General features: G+C 42.9%; 2 protein-coding genes across 5 annotated transcripts in view; one reads left to right on the top strand and one right to left on the bottom strand.

Annotated features, from left to right (window-relative positions):
* The window catches only part of CTPS2 (CTP synthase 2), a 130,222-nt gene that overhangs the window by 55,991 nt on the left and 54,994 nt on the right, over window positions 1-19,237 (bottom strand). The window lies entirely within an intron of this gene.
* S100G (S100 calcium binding protein G) lies at window positions 5,184-8,962 on the top strand. Its single transcript, XM_055269384.1, has 2 exons — window positions 5,184-5,318; window positions 8,858-8,962. Exons 1-2 carry the CDS (start codon window positions 5,184-5,186, stop codon window positions 8,960-8,962), a joined length of 240 nt encoding a protein of 79 aa, XP_055125359.1.

Below are 19,237 nucleotides of genomic sequence, written 5' to 3' on the forward strand. Positions count from 1 at the left end.
ACGGTTGTCCTCAGAGAAGCCCTTCTCCTGGGAGGTGCATGTGGCATGGTGGTTGAGGGTGCAGGCTGGGCCTGAACTTGAATCCCAGCTCTACTACTGACCAGCAATGTGACCTTGAGCAGGTCCTTGGATGTCTCTACAGACTGGGGGGACCAACAACATCCACTTCATAAAGTTGCAGCAAGGATTTAAGGAGGCCATGGGAGTTGGGTGCCTAGGTCAGCACACTGCCCATGGTAAAAATACGCCCTCAAGAAGCACAGGCTATGGTCAGGAGACCTCTGGGAACTCAACTGCTGAAGGTGAGCACGGGCTGACCCAAAAGACGGTGAGCCTCACAGCCCAGGCAAAGGTTGGAAGTGAACTTTGTCTGAAGGTCCAGGGAAGGTAGACACCAGGTCAGGTGACAAGCAAGCTATACTTTCTGGGAAAGTAGCATTTGAGTATTCAAGGTCTCTTTTAAACTTCAGGATCAAAGATAGTAAAAATCCATGGATAGCATTTCACACCCATTTTGTTTCGCAGGGACCAGGTACTAACACTGTACCCTCTTCCTGAAGGTGCTTTTCAAGACATTCCATGCTGTCACCTTCAAGCAGAATAACCCACAGAAGCCTGTGGTGCCCAGAGCTCTTAAAATATGTTACTCCTGGCTTTCGTAGGAAAAATTAAGTCTGTCCAAAGATCAAACAATTGAACAGTGAGATGATAAATAACCTTTGCCTCTCCATTTTTCCATTACTACCCTTGGGCCTGTCATTTCCCCCCCTTCTCTAGTTTCAAAACGCACTCTTGTGAACACACCCTGTATTTATCACTTGTGTCCATATATTTTTAGTTAATGTTTCACGAGAGTATCTATTAGTGGATTTTTCATGTTTCCAAGTGCAAGTTTACCCTCATGCTTTCAAGTCTATGGGTAAAGAGAAAAATAAGAGACAAGAGATGTGACTGGTAGAAGTGAGCAAGTAAAAACCTAAGAAGCCCCACAGGCTGTTTTTCAAGTTCAAGTTTTGCTAGCATTCACTACAAATATAAATTCTAACAATAGGCAGCATTGGGCCCATTCTTTTTTTTTTTTTTTTTTTTTTTGAGACAAAGTTTCTCTCTTGTTGCTCAGGCTGGAGTGTAATGGCAGGATCTCAGCTCAACGCAACCTCCACCTCCTGGGTTCAAGCAATTCTCCTGCCTCAGCTTCCCGAGTAGCTGGGATTACAAGCATGCACCACCACGCCTGGCTAATTTTTGTATTTTTAGTAGAGATGGGGTTTCTCCATATTGGTCGGGCTGGTCTCGAACTCCTGACCCCAGGTGATCCGCCCACCTCAGCCTCCCAAAGTGCTGGGATTACAGGCGTGAACCAGTGCGCCCAGCCGCATTGGGCCAATTCTAATCAGAAGTTATCCCTTGAAAGAAGAGATTTGGGCCGGGCGCAGTGGCTCACGCCTGTAATCCCAGCACTTTGGGAGGCCGAGGCGGGCGGATCATGAGGTCAGGAGATCGAGACCATCCTGGCTAACACGGTGAAACCCCGTCTCTACTAAAAAAAAAAAAATACAAAAAATTAGCCGGGTGCGGTGGCGGGTGCCTGTAGTCCCAGCTACTCGGGAGGCTGAGGCAGGAAAATGGCATGAACCCGGGAGGCGGAGCTTGCAGTGAGCCGAGATAGTGCCACTGCACTCCAGCCTGGGCAAAAGAGTGAGATTCTGTCTCAAAAAAAAAAAAAAAAAAAAAAAAAGAAAGAAGAGATTTGTAGCCTAAAAGACTATTAACCAATACTGCTCCAAAAGTTTTTCTTAGAGATAATTTTTATATACACATACACACGTCATATGTAATATATGGGCGTGTTATATAGAACATGTTATCTTTCATCCTATATCGTTACTAAGATGACATATAGTTATTAAAAATCATTTCTTCAATACAGTTGCAAAAAATAGGCCAGGTGCAGTGGCTCATGCCTGTAATCCCAGCACTTTGGGAGACTGAGGCGGGCAGATCATTTGAGCCCAGGAGTTGGAGACCACCCTGGGCAACATGGCAAAACCCATGTTGTATTTTTCTACAAGAAATACAAAAAAAAAAAAAAAAAAAAAAAATATATATATATATATATATATATATATATATATATCCGGGCATGGTGGCACATGCCTGTAGTCCCAGCTACTCGGCAGGCTGAGGTAGGAAGATCACCTGAGCCCACGGAGGTTGAGGCTGCAGTGAGCTGTGTTTGCGCCACTGCACTCCAACCTGAGTGACACAGTGAAGTGGCCTCGAGAAAACAAACAAAAAAACCAGATGCAAGAAATATAATAAACACCCCATTTGATTTTAGCTCACAAGTGGTAATTTAAGAGAAAAGATGATTTAAGATGCTATTCAACAATTGGAGAGATTTGAAGTGGGCTATGATAATGGCATTGTGGTTACGTAGGAGAATGTCTTTGTCCTTAGGAGACAATGCTGAGGTGTTCAGGGGGGAAGCATCTGGATGTTTGTAATTGATTCTCAAATGACTCAGGGGTGGAGGAAAGTATCTGTTCAGAGAAAGAGAAAGCAAATGTGGAGATGTTCGCAATTAGTGAATCTAGTCGAAAGGCAGACTGGTGTTCATTGCACTATTCTTGCCACTTTTCTGTAGATCTGAAATATTTTTTAAAAGATGTTAAAAAAAGATAGTTCTTGTTATGATTAAGCACAAAAGCCAACTTCCTCCCAGGAAAACAGAACATATGTGTAAAAACACTGGCAATTTTCTAAAATCTTGATTAAAATGCATTGCCAAAATCAGAATATTTTTGTGTAAAATCTTATAACTAAAAATAAAATGCCTGTCTTTACTCCAACCAGTGAGTTAATACATATTCTATATTGGTGCATAGCAAAGTCAAAGAATCCATAACAAAAACAAGAAGAATATATACAAGACAGCAAAGACATGGAATGATAAATGCTCAAGACTGGCGGGAAGCTTTTAAGGAATTCTATTAGATTTCCCATTTGTTCTCCAATGTAAATAAGGCCTTAGAATTTTAGAGCGGAGAAACATCAGGGAGAAATACAGTCCCAATAGTTCAGTCCTCAGTTTGTAGGTGATATAAGGCAGAGTCAGAGAAAATTCTGTAAGTATGGAAGTGTACAAGTGTTTCGAAGCTGTAAAGTGCTCTTAAAATCCACCTGAAACCCCTTCCTGTGAGTTACAATCAGCATTAGATCAATGTCCCTTGGAAATGTCCTACTTATTTCATGGAACTCTTTCCAGTAGAAATCAATTTCCTTGGCAATTTTAAATCATGGCAGTTCCAAAAAGTTTGAAGTATTTCCAACTGAACAAGAGTAAGTCGAGTGTTCTCACAAGTTTTTCGAATGATAACAAAATATATTTGGTAAGGAAAAGGATAATGAGAAATAAAAAGCAGACACAGGACCAACAAATAATGAAAGAGCTGAAAAAATGACCATGTTACTCAATATTGATTTGCCAAATAAAACCACAAATTATTGAGTATCTTCTTTCCACTTTCCTGCTTCTGAAGCAATACTTCCATTCATTCATTCATGTATTCAAATATTTAAGCTGCTAATATGTAAAGACATCAGAAGGACTTCAATGGCCATACTGTAATTTTTTAAACTATATAATACTGTCCTTCTATGACAGCCTTTCTTCTTTTTTACAGACAGGATCTCACTCTGTCACCCAGGCTGGAGTGCAGTGGCACAATCATGGCTCACTGTTGCCTCAACCTCCCAGGCTCAAGGAATCCTCCCACCTCAGCCTCTACAGTAGCTGGGACTACAGGCATGTACCACCAGGCCTGGCTGATTTTTTAAATTTTCCAGTAGAAATGTCTTGCTGTGTTGACCAGGCTGGTATCAAACTCCTCACCTCAAGCCATCCTCCTGCCTCGGCCTCCCAAAGTGCTGGGATTACAGGCATGAGCTACCGCACAGGGCAGCATTTTTTTTTTTTCTGGATATGAAGAAAGTTATTTTTTAAAGCCTAAATATACAACTAAATTGAAAATAATCCTCTAGATCTAGGCTTTATGAAATGTGAACTGTGAGCAAATATAATTCTACATTGGAGGGAAAATATAATCTCAGGGGGAAAAAAATCCAAGCTTACACTTAGGACTCTGAACCATGAAGCAACTGTCGAGATGGACCTTTACTGGATCTTGCCCTTAATTATCGGGTTCATGCAGTCTTAAGCCCGGGTTTCAAAAACCATTAATAATTACCCTTAAATGGCCAACAAAAGGAAATTTTCATAATCAGGGTGGTGTGCCTGTAAAGACTATAAAAGTCTCATGATTCTGCTCAGCTCTTCAAACTCCTCTTTGATTCTTCTAGCTGTTTCACTATTGGGCGACCAGGTTAGTGTGATTTTGGTACTACCTAGAGCTCCTTCTGTTTGCATTAATATTCTGCTTCCTTTTAGAATGGTGTGAAAGATAATAGTCTGGAGAGAAGGTGAGTTTATGCCATCTGGAGATATTCCCTGTAACTTAGAAGCTAGAAGCTGTGGTCAAGTATTCTTCAAGACCACAGCCTGCAGAGTGCAGATCAGGTACATAAAAAGTGAAGAATGTCATTAATTACTAATAAAAATGTTTGGCTCCAGGGACCATCTCCTAACAAATGTACTCTAAGAACAGACATTTAACATACTATCTAAGATGTCTTTTTTTTTTTTTTTTTTGCAACGGAGGCTCGCTCTGTCGCTCAGGCTGGAGTGCAGTGGCATCGCACTCACTGCAACCTCCGCCTCCCAGGTTCAAGCGATTCTCCTGCCTCCTTCTTCCAAGTAGCTGGGACTACAGGCATGCGCCACCATACCCGGCTAATTTTTGTATAGAGACAGGGTCTCACAATGTTGGCCAGGCTTCCAAGGTCTCGAACTCCTGACCTCAAGTGATCCACCCTCCTCGGCCTCCCAAAGTGCTGGGATTACAGGCGTGAGCTACCGTCCTCGGCCTAAGATGCTTATTTTTAAAACATGTTGGCAGTTACTGGTGCTGTTCCGACCCCGACATTCTCTTTTCCTTATTCTTCCCCATTTATGCCAAGGAAATGGCCCAATGGCACTAAAATCCTGCAGACAACCCTCAGCACAAAACTCTACTTCAACTTTTTGGTAAGTTTATTTTCTTCCCAATTTATAGGACACCAGAATGAGTACTAAAAAGTCTCCTGAGGAACTGAAGAGGATTTTTGAAAAATATGCAGCCAAAGAAGGTGATCCAGACCAGTTGTCAAAGGATGAACTGAAGCTATTGATTCAGGCTGAATTCCCCAGTTTACTCAAAGTAAGTGGCCATCCGCAAAGCCCGCTTAATGGGACTGATGGTGGGAGTAGAGGGAGGGAGGGGAGAGGACTCTGGTAGAGCCTTATAGGGACCGTTGCTTGAGGGAGGACACATGCAGGTGGGGTTTCTTCCCCTTAAGTCAGGCCACATTTCAGAAGGCAAGCTCTCAGAAAACAAGGGCCAAGCCTTCTATCCCTCCTGCAGCCTCAGCACAGGACTCTGCAGGACTAACCATGATAAATGGAAGCAATGCCAAGCTATGCCTGGAAGACCCACAAGTCACCAAGCAAACCCACTAAGGCCTTCAGCATGGATTCAGTACTTCTGTGCCAGGCTTTAGGAAAACAAAGAGGACTGCAAAATAGTGTTAGCTGGCCTTGGACAGGCTTCATTTTTATATGTAAAATCCCTCAACAAGACCAACACTTACTTAGCAGTCTGTTAGGAAAACCCACTGACAAATTGCCTTGTCAGCACTCATTTATATTTCAAAAGCATTTAAATTTGTGTTCGTCATTTAAATTTGTGTTAATGAGGCAACCATGCATTTCTAAACAACTTTCAAGAAAGGACTAAATTTCCTGGGCCATAAAGTTTCACATCAAAATCACCCCAGAGTTGTCAAAATCAAAATGCATTCAAGGCAACAGAGTGCAGAGAAGAGCTGATCCTCCTCGCTCCAATATACAGTACTTCCTTTCCTTTTGCTAAAGAAAAAACTGACTCAGAACACTTGCTAAAGATGGTAAGCAACTTACTCCAGGAGGGCCATGGCGATCCATATAGGGACCACTGAAATGGGTTCTTGCCATGGGGAGATTGGGCTCAACTCCAAAAAGGGTAAGTGGGGGTTTATGACCATGGAGCAGGGTGGGGGGCCAGTGGATGGAAAATTACCAAGGAAATATCCAGGATAAGGAGTTTCTGGCTAAATTGCCTTGATAGGATTCTAGCTGAAGGCAGGCCAGGTGATCAAATATTAAGGGTAGTCAGATACAAGGACAGAGAGGGAAGCCCAAGGTCGGGCCTAGTCAAGCAGAGGACTCGAAGGAGAGAGTCATTGTCATTTTGCAGTTAAAAATCATCTTCACAACCGAAGTGACTATGCACTTGTTTCATATGACTCAGTCACTATTTAGCTCTAACTTCAGGAGAGAACATTTCTTCAAATATTTTAACCAGCTCTCCAGATTTTAACCAGAAATATCCCTTCTGCCAATATGACAATTGGAAAGACTTCTGTTTTTAATACTAAAAAAGAAAAAAAGCTGAATTCAATGACCCCATAATCTGATATTTTCTCATTTTCTTATAGTTGAAATATAGCCGGGCGTGGTGGCTCACGCTTGTAATCCCAGCGCTTTGGGAGGCCGAGGCAGGCGGATCACGAGGTCAGGAGATCGAGACCATGGTGAAACCCTGTCTCTACTAAAAGTACAAAAAAATTAGCCAGTCGTGGTGGCGGGCACCTGTAGTCCCAGCTACTCGGAGAGGCTGAGGCAGGAGAATGGCGTGAACCCGGGAGGCGGAGCTTGCAGTGAGCCGAGATCGCGCCACTGCACTCCAGCCTGGGTGAGAGAGCAAGACTCCGTCTCAAAAAAAAAAAAAAAAAAGAAATATAGAAGAACTTGTAAAAACAGTTAAAGTCACTAGCAGAAAAAGGGACTTTTTAATTAAAAAGCAAAACAAGTTAGTGAAACAGTTTAAAATTTTAAAAAACCCTTTTTTTTTTGTAAAAGGAAGAAAAATAATCATCTAACAGGAAAGACTAGGCCATGTACTCAAACAAGTTGTTTCAAAAGGTAACATGGGTAACTTTTTCTATACTTTATGTCTTTCCTACAAAAAGTACGTAAGACATAATCTGGAACAACGTAGGAAGACTAATGGTAAGTTCTGAAAGTCTATTTACATGTACCTGATTATATTTCCATAAGGTTTCCATTACTAAGGTTTTCCGCCATACTCTGTTTACATATATCATCACCATGTGTGGTTTAGAATCTAGTAAAGGCTTCAGGAAAACAGTGTTTCATATTCATAAATCAAAGGCTGAATAAGTAACTTACAGTTTGGTCTTGTAATCAAAGCAAAGTGCTAAGTGTTTTTGTAGGAATCTTAGGGGTTAAAATATATCTTCCATAGAGATGTGTTCCACAAAATTGTGAATCTACTTGCACTACTGAACTGTATGCTTAAAAATGATTAAGAGCGTAAATTCAATGTTATGTGTTTTTTACCACAATTTATATATACATATATATAATATAGTCTAATTTGAAACTGACAAACTGAACTGTTATTTCAATCGGTTTTCTAAGTAGTATTTTGCACAGATAGACTCCTACCTGAAAGTCCAAGTAGTAATGGCTTTAAGATTAGAGTTTTATGGTAGAGACAAAAATTAAGTCCGCTTAAGACACTGCAGGAAGTTCAGTAGTCAAAAAGCCTGCACACGATCTCACATGACATCTCAAGCAGTGGTTCTCAAGGTCCCAGAGCAGCAGCATTGGCACCACCTGGGAAGCTGTTGAAAATATAGATTCTCCAGCTTCAACAACACGGCAAGACCTTGTCTCTATTAAAAATTGTAAAAAAATTAGCCGGGTGTGGTGGCGCACGCCTTTAGTCCCAGCTATTCGGAAGGCTGAGGCAGGAGAATCATTTGAGCCCAGGAGGTGGAAGCTGCAGTGAGCTGTGATCATGCCACTGCACTCCAGCCTGGGTGACAAAGCAAGACCTTGTGTACAGATTCTCAGGCCCCACCCCAGGCCTAGTGAATCAGAAACTCTGGAGGTAGGGCTGGCAGTCTGTATTTACCAAGGTCAGCAAGCCCATCGTGTGATTCTGATGCATGCTAAAGCATGGGAACCACTGAGCCAAAGTCATTTTGCATAGCTCAACGTTTGGGAAAAACTGGGCGGTGGTTAGTTAAGGGGTTGAGCTCTGGAGTCAATGTGTGGACCCCAACCCCTCTGCTAACCAGCTGTGGACCCTCAAGCAAGTGACTGGCTGTCTCTGAGCCTGTTTCCCCACTTGTAAAGTAGATCTCCCTCATAGGGTGATCGGAAGGATTACAGAAGGAGCCCTCCCAGCCTGCTGCCTCATGTAATATGTCAGCCCTAGCCCTGGAGCAGGAGACAACCCCAGCTCCCAGGAAAACCTTGGGGCAGCGGCCCTCAACTGTTTGTGTGCCGTGGGCAATCCAGTGAAGCCCACAGATCCCTTCTCAGAAGAATGTTTTTAGAGGCATATAGAAAAAGACCCAAGAGGACATAAGAAAACAACTGTATTAAAATACACATTGTATTAAAATAACAAATGTGTGATATGGAGGACAAAAAGGTAGCCAGTTCTATGACACGGAGCAATACAGCTAAAGCTGGTTTCTCTCTGTTAGCTGTTAGATGCATGTCACTGGAAACCTGGGCTGCCTTCTTGGCACACAGACCCAAGGCCTCTAATTTCTGAGAACGTGTAGCAGTAACTGATTCATTTTTTCTCCCCTCCCTTCTCCCATCCTTTTTTATCTAAAACAGGGTCCAAACACCCCAGATGATCTCTTTCAAGAACTGGACAAGAATGGAGACGGAGAAGTTAGTTTTGAAGAATTCCAAGTATTAGTAAAAAAGATATCCCAGTGAAGGAGAAAACAAAATAGAACCCTGAGCACTGGAGGAAGAGCGCCTGTGCTGTGGTCTTATCCTACGTGGAATCCCCCAAAGTCTCTGGTTTAATTCTTTGCAATTATAATGATCTGGCTGTGAGGTTCAGTTATTATTAATAAATAAATTATTAGACATACCTTACTTTGCTAAGTAAGTACTAACCCTCATAACATAATAGACTTGAAAGTAACCTTAGTCTGATTCAACTAATTCTATAGATTTAAAAAAGAGAGGGAGGGAGGCTGAGGCAGGAAGAACACTTGAGCCCCGGAGGTCAAAGTTGCAGTGAGCCATGATCACGCCACTGCACTCCAGCCTGGACTACAGAGGGAGAACCCCATCTAAAAAAAAAAAAAAAAAAAAGTGACAGCCAAGATAGCTCTGTGATCCTGCCCAAAACTACAAAGATGGTGTGGGAGACCTGAAAAGAATCCAGAAATGCCCAACCAACTCCCTTGCTCCACTTTTCCACCAGAATCACCCTGTTGCTTGCTCTCCTTCCTTAACTCCTCAGTGCTCGGGTCATCTCCAATTTCCACTCTGATCTCACACTATCCACTAGCAAGCAAGAAAAACACTTCACAAACAGACACTTGACGTCATGCTACCTCCCAGCACTCGCTGTGCTTTCTTAATGAATGACCCTCGACGGGGAACAGAACGAACACAGGACCTAGAGGAGGCCCCACTCATCACTGACCGGGTGGCCTCGGGTCTACCATCCTAACGCCATGGTACTGGCGTGTGATGTGTAATATAAAAGATCACAGGAAGACCTTGGGCCCTCTCAACTCTTGGCATCCTGTATTCTGAGAAAACAGCCAGCCCTCAAGTTCAAGTTCTACTTTTTGTGTCCAGCTAGGGGATGCAGGGGGTGAAGTGACCACAGTGCGGAATATGGAGGCAAGAAGTGCAGAGGAGGGAAGGGAACTTTCTGCTACCCCTTACCAGATAAGAGTTCAAATGTTAACGTTCAAGTTTGTCCAAGTTACCAATGGCTCAAACTGACCCTAATAGCCTGGTCACAGCAGTGCCCCGGAAGCTAGATTTTTATTTCTTCTTTATCCTCGCAACTCTCCTGCGCAAAACACCTACGAAGTATCAAAGTATCAGTATTGGGTCCCATTGCCTTTGAACAGTCTCTCTCAACCTTTCTTTTTTCCTTTTTCTTTTTTTTTTTTTTCTTTGAGACAGAGTCTTGCTGTCGCCCAGGCTGGAGTGCAGTGACACGATCTTGGCTCACTGCAACCTCCGCTTCCTGGGCTCAAGCAATTCTCCTGCCTCAGCCTCCCAAGTAGCTGGGGTTACAGGCGTGCATCCCCACATCCAGCTAATTTTTGTATTTTTAGTAGAGACAGGGTTTCACCATGTTGGCCAGGCTGGTCTCAAACTCCCAATCTCAGGTGATCCACCCACCTCAGCCTCCCAAAGTGCTGGGATTACAGGTCGCACCCGGCCTCTCTCACCCTTTCTTAAGCCATTATCAACCTCCTAAGGAGCTTTGTTAAACACTTGTTTCTAATCGCCACCCCCCAGGAAATTTTAACTCCAGAGATGTCTTGTGCATCTGTTTATGTGCTGTGTGCATATCTGTGCTTTAGACATGAAGATTTTTTTTTAACCCCACTGCTGCCCTCCCCACCAAAAACCCAATTGTACGTGATATGCCTTTGAACAATGTTCTTCAAGCTGTTTATTATTTTTACCTCGCGCTCTAGAGCCCAGACTGCCACACTATACTTTCTGTAGTTAACATCTGAAAGATACGGGATCATTTCCACTTTCCTTTTGGTTTTTTTTTGGTTTTTTTTTGAGACGAAGTCTCGCTCTGTCACCCAGGCTGGAGTGCAGTGGCGCCATCTCGGCTCACTGCAAGCTCCGCCTCCCGGGTTCACGGCATTCTCCTGCCTCAGCCTCTCCGAGTAGCTGGGACTACAGGCACCCACCACCACGCCCGGCTAATTTTTTGTATTTTTAGTAGAGACGGGGTTTCACCGTATTAGCCAGGATGGTCTCGATCTCCTGACCTTGTGATCTGCCCGCCTCGGCCTCCCAAAGTGCTGGGATTACAGGCGTGAGCCACTGCGCCCGGCCCATTTCCACTTTCAAAGTGTAGAAAATAATGATACTGAAGGCGTTTCAAACTACATAAGCCCTCTCCAAGATTCTGCTATACGGCTCTACCCTCAAGCTGAAAATCACTGCCTGCAAAGTACTGCCTTTGACTTATTTTTAGTTTCAGGGTTTTTTTGTGGTTTTTTTTGTTTGTTGTTGTTTTGTTTTTGAGATAGGGTCTTGCTCGGTAGCCCAGGCTGGAGTGCATTGGCACTTTCAGGGCTCACTGCAGTCTTGACTTCCTGGGCTCAAGTGATCCTCCCACCTCAGTCTCCCAAGAAGCTGGGACTACAGGCATGTGCCACCATGCCTGGCTAATTTTTTTTTTTTTACTTTTTGTAGAAACAGGGGTCTGCCTGTGTTGCCCAGGCTGGTCTCAAACTCATGGGCTCGAGCAATCCACCCACCTTCGTCTCCCAAAGTGCTGGGATTACAGGCATGAGCCACCATGCCCGGCCTTTTTTTTTTTTTTTTTTTTTTTTTAATCCAATGAACTTGAATGTGTATGCTGGGTTCTTCTGTCAAGTTGGCTGCTGTCATTTTTCCAGAAGCTGGATGACTCTCTGAGGTGGGCAAAGGAGCACATACCCATGCTCCCACCTCATCTACCCAAAAAAGGCTGGGCAGGGCCAGGCTTCTCTCTGGGGTGTTTGAGCTCAGAGAGAGAGAAGTACTGGTTGATGTAAGCACAGGGATGGTGGGGACAGGGTGACCAAAGTGAACTGGGCACGAGATGAGTAGCTAGTATATAGTGACTTGGAAGGCAAGGTGCTTGAAATTTCCCGGAAAATCTCTGCAAGTGCACAGTAGAAACTATTATCATTGGTTATGTGCTTCAAGAGGACTGGGCAGATGAGGGGGCAGGAATAAGACAGCCACTATTCACTTGACAAATTCTTGGACATTTTGATTTCTGAGTCATATGGATGTGTGTCCTATCAAAAAGAATAAATGAAAATGTTCAATAGTAAGAGAACACTTCGTAAATCTCTGGCTGCTGCTCTTAGTGATTAGCCTCTCAGCATTCTTATTTGGAATAATCAGAAAAATACAACTATCTAAATTTTGGGAGGAGAGTATACTTGCGGAGATTTGGGAAGAAAGAAAATAAGTATGGAAGTTTCCCTCAATAATAAAATGAAATTCATTGGAAGCCATTTCAAACATTTAGAGAGTTAACCAGAAAAATAGAAAAGCGGCCGGGTGCAGTGGCTCACGCCTGTAATCCCACCACTTTGGGAGGCTGAGGCAGGTGGATCGCTTGAGTCTAATAGTTCAAGACTAGCCTGGGCAGCATGGCGAAACCCTGTCTCTACAAAAAATACAAAAATTAGCCAGGCATAGTGGCGCACACCTACAATCCCAGTTACTCGGGAGGCTGAGGCAGGAGGATTATCTGAGCCCGGGAAGCGGAGGTTGCAGTGAGCCAAGATTGCGCCACTGCACTCCAGTCCAGCCTAGGTGACAGAGCAAGACCCTATCTAAAAAAAAAAAAAAAAAAAAAAAAAAAAAGGTGATTTCTAACCCACCAAGAAACAGGAGATTTTTATAAACAGTTGAGGGACCGTTTAAATACAATTTGTATCATTCTAATTCAACACAAGAGCATTCTCATGGTATTAAAACTCTTAAACATTTCTAACGACTCATTGCATTCCACTGTACAGATACCCCATAATAGTCTTAACTATTTCCTCATTGTGGGGCATTTAGATTGTTGTCATTTCCGATTCTTCCAAATATTATGATGAGTAGATTGTTGTCATTTCTAATTCTTCTAAATGTAATGAGTACCTATTCATATTTCTGTCAACATTTCCAATTTCCTTAGGAGAATTTCTGAGAAGTAAATGTCTGAGTCAGAGGGTATGGATATTTGTATGATTTGTCAAATAGATCACCTAACTGATTTCCCAAAAGGTTGTATGGATTCATAACTCTACAGGCAGGAAGGAGAACGCCAGCTTCACTCCCCAGAGAGCATTTGCTGGTCTCATTTTAACAACTGTTTTGTTCACAATGCTGCACATTTTTATTTGTTGCTGGTTGTAATAAGAATCCCTTACTATTTCACCATGAACTTTACTGTTGGCTACTGCTTTGTGAAAGATATTCTTCTTCTTGTTTAAGAAGTACTGGTGTCTTCCTAGTTCATTATGAGACTGTGAGCACCAGGTTTCGATGTTGAGCATGTATGGCGTTACACGGTTTCTCTTTTTTGTTCAATCAATATAATGTGTTAATTTAATTCCCAGGATAAACACATTACCCAGTCATGATCATTCTTTAATGCTGTTAAATTGGATGTTCGAATATTTTATTTGAGATTTTTCACAACTTCATTCCTAACCAACGTTAGTCTATAGTTTGAGTTTTTATTATTTGTGGTGTGTGTTTTGTTCAGTTCTGATATCTAGCTCATGCTAGCTTCTCATTTTAGCCTATGTTCGTTCTAGGTATCAATTAGCCCCTCGCAGAGTTAATATACATTATCTATTTCAACTCCAACATATATAAAGTACTTATTATGGGCAAGGCACTATACAAAATGCCATGAGAGATACAAATTTCCAGACCTCTGAGATTCTAAGTCAGTAAGTTTGGGACCAGGTCAGGGGAAGGATTCATCAAAAAAGTAGCATTTCAACTGGGCTCTGTAGAAAGAACCTTGAGGGGAGCATGCAGGAAAAGGGCAGCAGTGGGCATTCAGAAAGAGAGAAAATAGCCCAAGCAAACACATCGTGCCCAAATGCAAGGCCGTTTAGAGAATGCGCACACCATGTTTAGGGTGGAATGTCAAGTATGAGGAATGAAGAGGGCACACCTGCTTCAGATCATGAAAGTCTTTGGTCACCATGCTGAATCCACCCAAGGTCACAAAGGGAGTAAGAAGGTGTAGGAGTCACAGAATGACAAAAAAAAAAAAATTGTATATATTCAAGGTGTACAACAAGATGTGTTCATCTATGTATACACTGTGGAATGATTACCATGAGCAAGCTAACATATTCATCACTTCACATAGTTACTGTTATGTGTGTGTGATGAGAGCAATGAAGATCCACTCTCTTAGCAAATTTCAGCCTCCCAAAGTGGTCCCCATGCTGTACATTAGATCTCCAGAACTTACTCATCTTATAACTGCAAGTTTGTGCCCTTTGACCAACATCTCCCCATTTCTCCCACACACCCCACATTTTCCATTTTCTTTATCTATTCATCTATCAGTGAACACTTAGGTTGATTCTGTATCTTGGCTATTATGAATAATGCTGCAACAAACATGAGTGCAGATACCTCTTGAACACAATAATTTCATATCTTTTGGATAGATACCCGGTAGTGGGGTAGGTGGATCATATGGTAGTTCTATTTTTAATTTTTTGAGACACCTCCACACTATTTTCCATAATAGTAATGCCAATTTACATTCCCACCAAGAGTGTGCAAGGGTTCCCTTTCAGGAGAATTTTTCTTTCTTTCTTTTTTTTTTTTTTTAGACAGGGTCTTACTCTGTCACCCAGGCTGGAGTACAGTGGCATGATCATGGCTCACTGCAGCCTCGACCTCCTCAGGCTCAGGTGATCCTCCCATCTCAGCATCCTGAGTAGCTGGGACTACAGGTACACACCACCACACCCAGCTAACTTTTTAATTTATTTATTATTATTATTTTCTTTTGAGACAGAGTCTTGCTCTGTCACCAGGCTGGAGTGCAGTGACGCAATCTCAGCTCACTGCAACCTCCACCTCTCGGGTTCAAGCGATTCCCCTGCCTCAGCCTCCTGAGTAGCTGGGACTACAGGCACGCGCCACCATGCCCGGCTAATTTTTTTGTTTTTAGTAGAGACAGGGTTTCACCATGTTGGCCAGGATGGTCTCAATCTCCTGACCTCGTGATCCACCTGCGTCAGCCTCCCAAAGTGCCAGGATTACTTTTTTATTTTTTTGTAGATGGAGTTTCGCTTTTTTTTTTTGGCCAGGCTGGAGTGCAATGGCACAATCTCAGCTCACTGCTGCCTCTGCCTCCCGGGTTCAAGTGATTCTTCTGCCTCAGCCTCCTGAGTAGCTGGGATTACAGGCATGCACCACCACGCCTGGCTAATTTTGTATTTTTAGTAGAGACAGGGTTTCACCATGTTGGTCAGGCTGGTCTTGAACTCCTGACTTCAAGTGATCCGCCTGCCTTGGCCTCCTAAAGTGCTGGGATTACAGGCATGAGCCACCACGCCCGGCCTACTTTTTTATTTTTTTGTAGACAAGAGGTATCACCATGTTGACCAGGCTGGTCTTGAACTCCTGGGCTTAGGCAATCCTCTCACCTTGGCTGCCCAAAGTGCTTAGATTACAGGTGTGAGCCACCGTGCTCAGGCAAGAACTTTACTTTCTCTGAGTAGAAAAAAGTTACCTCAGCCAACAGTCTGATGTCAACTCTAAACCTACTATCCCCACAGAGACAGTATCAAAGGAGTATTAGGCTCCCAGAGTGGTCTGTAAAAAGCTATTTAACCCATATTATAGCTGCATTTTTTTTTTTTTTTTTTTTTTTTGAGACAGTTTCGCTCTTGTTGCCCAGGCTGGAGTGCAATGGCGTGATCTTGGCTCACTGCAACCTCCACCTCCCGGGTTCAAGTGATTCTCCTGCCTCAGCCTCCCAGTAGCTGGGATTACAGGCACCCACTACCACGCTCAGCTAATTTTTTGTATTTTTAGTAGAGATGGGGTTTCACTATGTTAGCCAGGCTGGTCTCAAACTCCTGACCTCAGGCGATCCACCGGCCTCAGCCTCCCAAAGTGCTGGGATTACAGGTGTGAGCCACCACACCCGGCCTATAGCTGTATTCCTAATGACTACTTTTATGGGAAAAAGGTTTTTTAACCCTAACTAACCTCCACGTGATTTCTATATGATCTTTGTAATAGTCAGGAGATGCTTACTTCAACACTCTAAATGCAAGCAAATCCTCAAAATAATCAAAATTGCCTAAAAGATAACTCTAAGTGGGCCATCTGGGTTTTTTTCAACACCTCTTAATTTGCATTCCATATGAAGTTGTTGAAAAATAATACAGATGAGGAAAATATTTTAAACAGGGCTTCAACTAAAGGCAGGAAAATGTTATGCATTAATTAATTATACTTAATGTATAACAAAAATCAACTTTCACCCAAATCAGCTTTTAATTATGTGACTGTTTCACACATCTACTACGGTAGATGTAAAATTCACTTAACCCTGAAAATTCCTGGATCAAAAAGGGATAAATGACATCATACCTATGATAAATAATGAAAACCAAAATAATATCAAATACCAAAATCTCAAACATCCATTTGCGTCTTGTTAAAATGCTTTGAATTTCTCCCTGTTCCTTTCCAATACCACCATCCAAGTGTGCATGTGTGTGCTGATGTCTTTTGAAGGTGGAACATGAATTCTGTCTTCACAGTATAATATCTTATGTAAACTCAGATTTTTTAGTTACCTTTTTCAACAAACAGAAAAGAAATGCTGAGTTAAGCACATTCACATGCCTACACATTAGATTGAGATTGTTCATTTATATATATATATACGCCTCAAAAGCTGAAAATATTCAAAATATAAAGTCCAAAGTGCTGTGAACTACCCTACAGATGAACTGGAGAGATCTGAAGCCAAGTTCAAGGTCAAGGATGTCAGCAGCAGCCATGTGATTGATATAGAGTTAGAATGTAAGTCAGCAACAGCTATGCTCCTGGTTATGTACCATCTAGAAGGCAGCTGAGACTACTTTGAAGCAGGGCAAAAAACCAGAGTTGCTTTAGAACCCTAAGTATTCTGCAAAGTCCCAGAGCCTTCAATTTCACCTTGTGGATTAAGCAGAGAAATGACACAATAAAATAAATTTTACTCATTCTCTCCTGGGCACTCTGAGACGCAGAAAGAGTCTACCTTAACCCTTAGGGGAAAATCTGTTTCTCTTTTTATGTGTATAAGAGACACCTTCTCTTGGAACTGTTCTGGATGCCAGTGTCTCTATTGATTTCATAATCAGCCATAGCTCTAATCATACATGCCAAAGGAGGGTCATGATGACCTATGAACAGATTTTAGGAGTAAATATTCCCTATAGAAGGCTCCTGGTTTCCAAATTGTTTACTTTCCTAGCTAGAAGAGCCAGAATGACCAATCCCCACAAAGTCACTGTTATTTGCTCAAGCTTAAGTAACTCTGCAGGCTTCATGGTGCTTGCTGCCTTATGATTCTATCTCCTTAGTCTTTTTTTTTTTAATAAGACTTCTCACATCGATACAAATGCTAGCTCTTAAGGCTATTTTTCTCCAACAAACTGATTGCAGGCCATAAAGATGTTCAATAGCAATTAGCTTTTATTGTTCTCATCTCACTTATGTGTATAGGAGCCATCAAAATGTAAAATGCACACATCCTCTGACTTAGCAACTCCCCTTCTAGGAATTTATCCCTGCAGATGTGTTCGCGCGTGGGTGCAAGGATATACGTACATGGATACTAATTTGCAGCATAATTTAAAGCAGCAAAATAATGGACACAAACTAAATATGAGACTGGTTAAATAAATAAGGATGCAGCCATATAGCATACAGCAGAGCAAGCACACCAAAGATATCCCTGCACATTGATGTGGAGTGATCAGTATATAAAGCAAGGTGGGAACAGTGTCTGGAGCATGCTACAAAGTTGTTTTGTTTGGTTTTGTTTTGAGACAGGGTCTCGCTCTGTAACCCAGGCTGGAGTGCAGCGGCGTGATCACAGCTCACTGCAGCTCAACCCGCCCGGGCTCAAGTGATCCTCCCCCGTCAGTCTCCCGAGTAGCTAGGACTATAGGTGCATGCCACCATGCCCAGCTAATTTTATTTATTTATTGTAGAGGCAAGGTGTAACTATGTTGCCCAGGCTGCTCTCGAACTCCAAGACTCAAGCAGTCCTCCCGCCTCAGCCTCCCAAAGTTCAGGGATTACAGGTATGAGACACTGCACCCAGCCAAGATTTTTTTTTATTTTTATTTTTTATTTTTTTTTATTTTTTGAGACGGAGTCTTGCTCTGTCGCCCAGGCTGGAGTGCAGTGGCGCAATCTCGGCTCACTGCAAGCTCCGCCTCCCGGGTTCACGCCATTCTCCTGCCTCAGCCTCTCCGAGTAGCTGGGACTACAGGCGCCGCCACCACGCCCGGCTAATTTTTTTTTTTTGTATTTTTAGTAGAGACGGGGTTTCACCATGGTCTCGATCTTCTGACCTCGTGATCCGCCCGCCTCGGCCTCCCAAAGTGCTGGGATTACAAGCGTGAGCCACTGCGCCTGGCCCAAGATTTTTTTTTTAAACGCAATACATATTCATACGTGTGTGGCTAAGTGGGTACACACACACAAACACACACACAAATCTCTGAAATAACTAAAGAAATGCATCAGCTGAGCTCCTGTAGTTTCAGCTACTTGGGAAGTTGAGGTGGGAAAATAACTTGAGCTCAGGAGTTCGACGCTGTAGAGCTCTATGATCATACCTGTGAATATCCAGCCTGGGCAACATAGTGAGACGGCCCATCTCTTTAAAAAGAAAAAAAGAAAGAAAGAAATGGATCAAAGTAGTTGCCACTGGGGAAGGGAACCGAAGTGAGGTGGGGGCAAAGGAGAGACAGTTCTGTACCTTTTTCTGCAGGGCTTAACTTTTTTACCCTATGTATAAAAAAAATTTTTTTCATTTTTTTTGAGGCAGAGTCTTGCTCTGTCACCTTGCTCTGCACACCAGGCTGGAGTGCAGTGGCGCAATCTCGGCTCACTGGAAGCTCCGCCTCCTGGGTTCACGCCATTCTCCTACCTCAGCCTCCCGAGTAGCTGGGACTACAGGTGCGTGCCACCATGCCTGGCTAATTTCTTTGTATTTTTAGTAGAGACAGAGTTTCACCGTGTTAGCCAGGATGGTCTTGATCTCCTGACCTTGTGATCTGCCCGCCTTGGCCTCCCAAAGTGCTGGGATTACAGGTGTGAGCCACCGCACCCGGCCATGTGTAAAAATTTTTTAATGCACATACACACACCCCCAGTAAAGAATAATCATCAAAGAATTAACCTTGCCAACACTATCTAACAGTGGCACCTACTGGTAAAATCACT

This window comes from Symphalangus syndactylus, chromosome X (genome assembly GCF_028878055.3).
Source record: "Symphalangus syndactylus isolate Jambi chromosome X, NHGRI_mSymSyn1-v2.1_pri, whole genome shotgun sequence".
In the NCBI taxonomy this organism is placed as follows: domain Eukaryota; kingdom Metazoa; phylum Chordata; class Mammalia; order Primates; family Hylobatidae; genus Symphalangus; species Symphalangus syndactylus.

Bases quoted from the DNA above. Each gene is read 5' to 3' on its own strand.
- S100G (XM_055269384.1), top strand. From the start codon at position 5,184: ATGAGTACTAAAAAGTCTCCTGAGGAACTGAAGAGGATTTTTGAAAAA. The intron at 5,319-8,857 runs GTAAGTGGCCAT...TATCTAAAACAG, and splicing joins AATTCCCCAGTTTACTCAAA to GGTCCAAACACCCCAGATGA.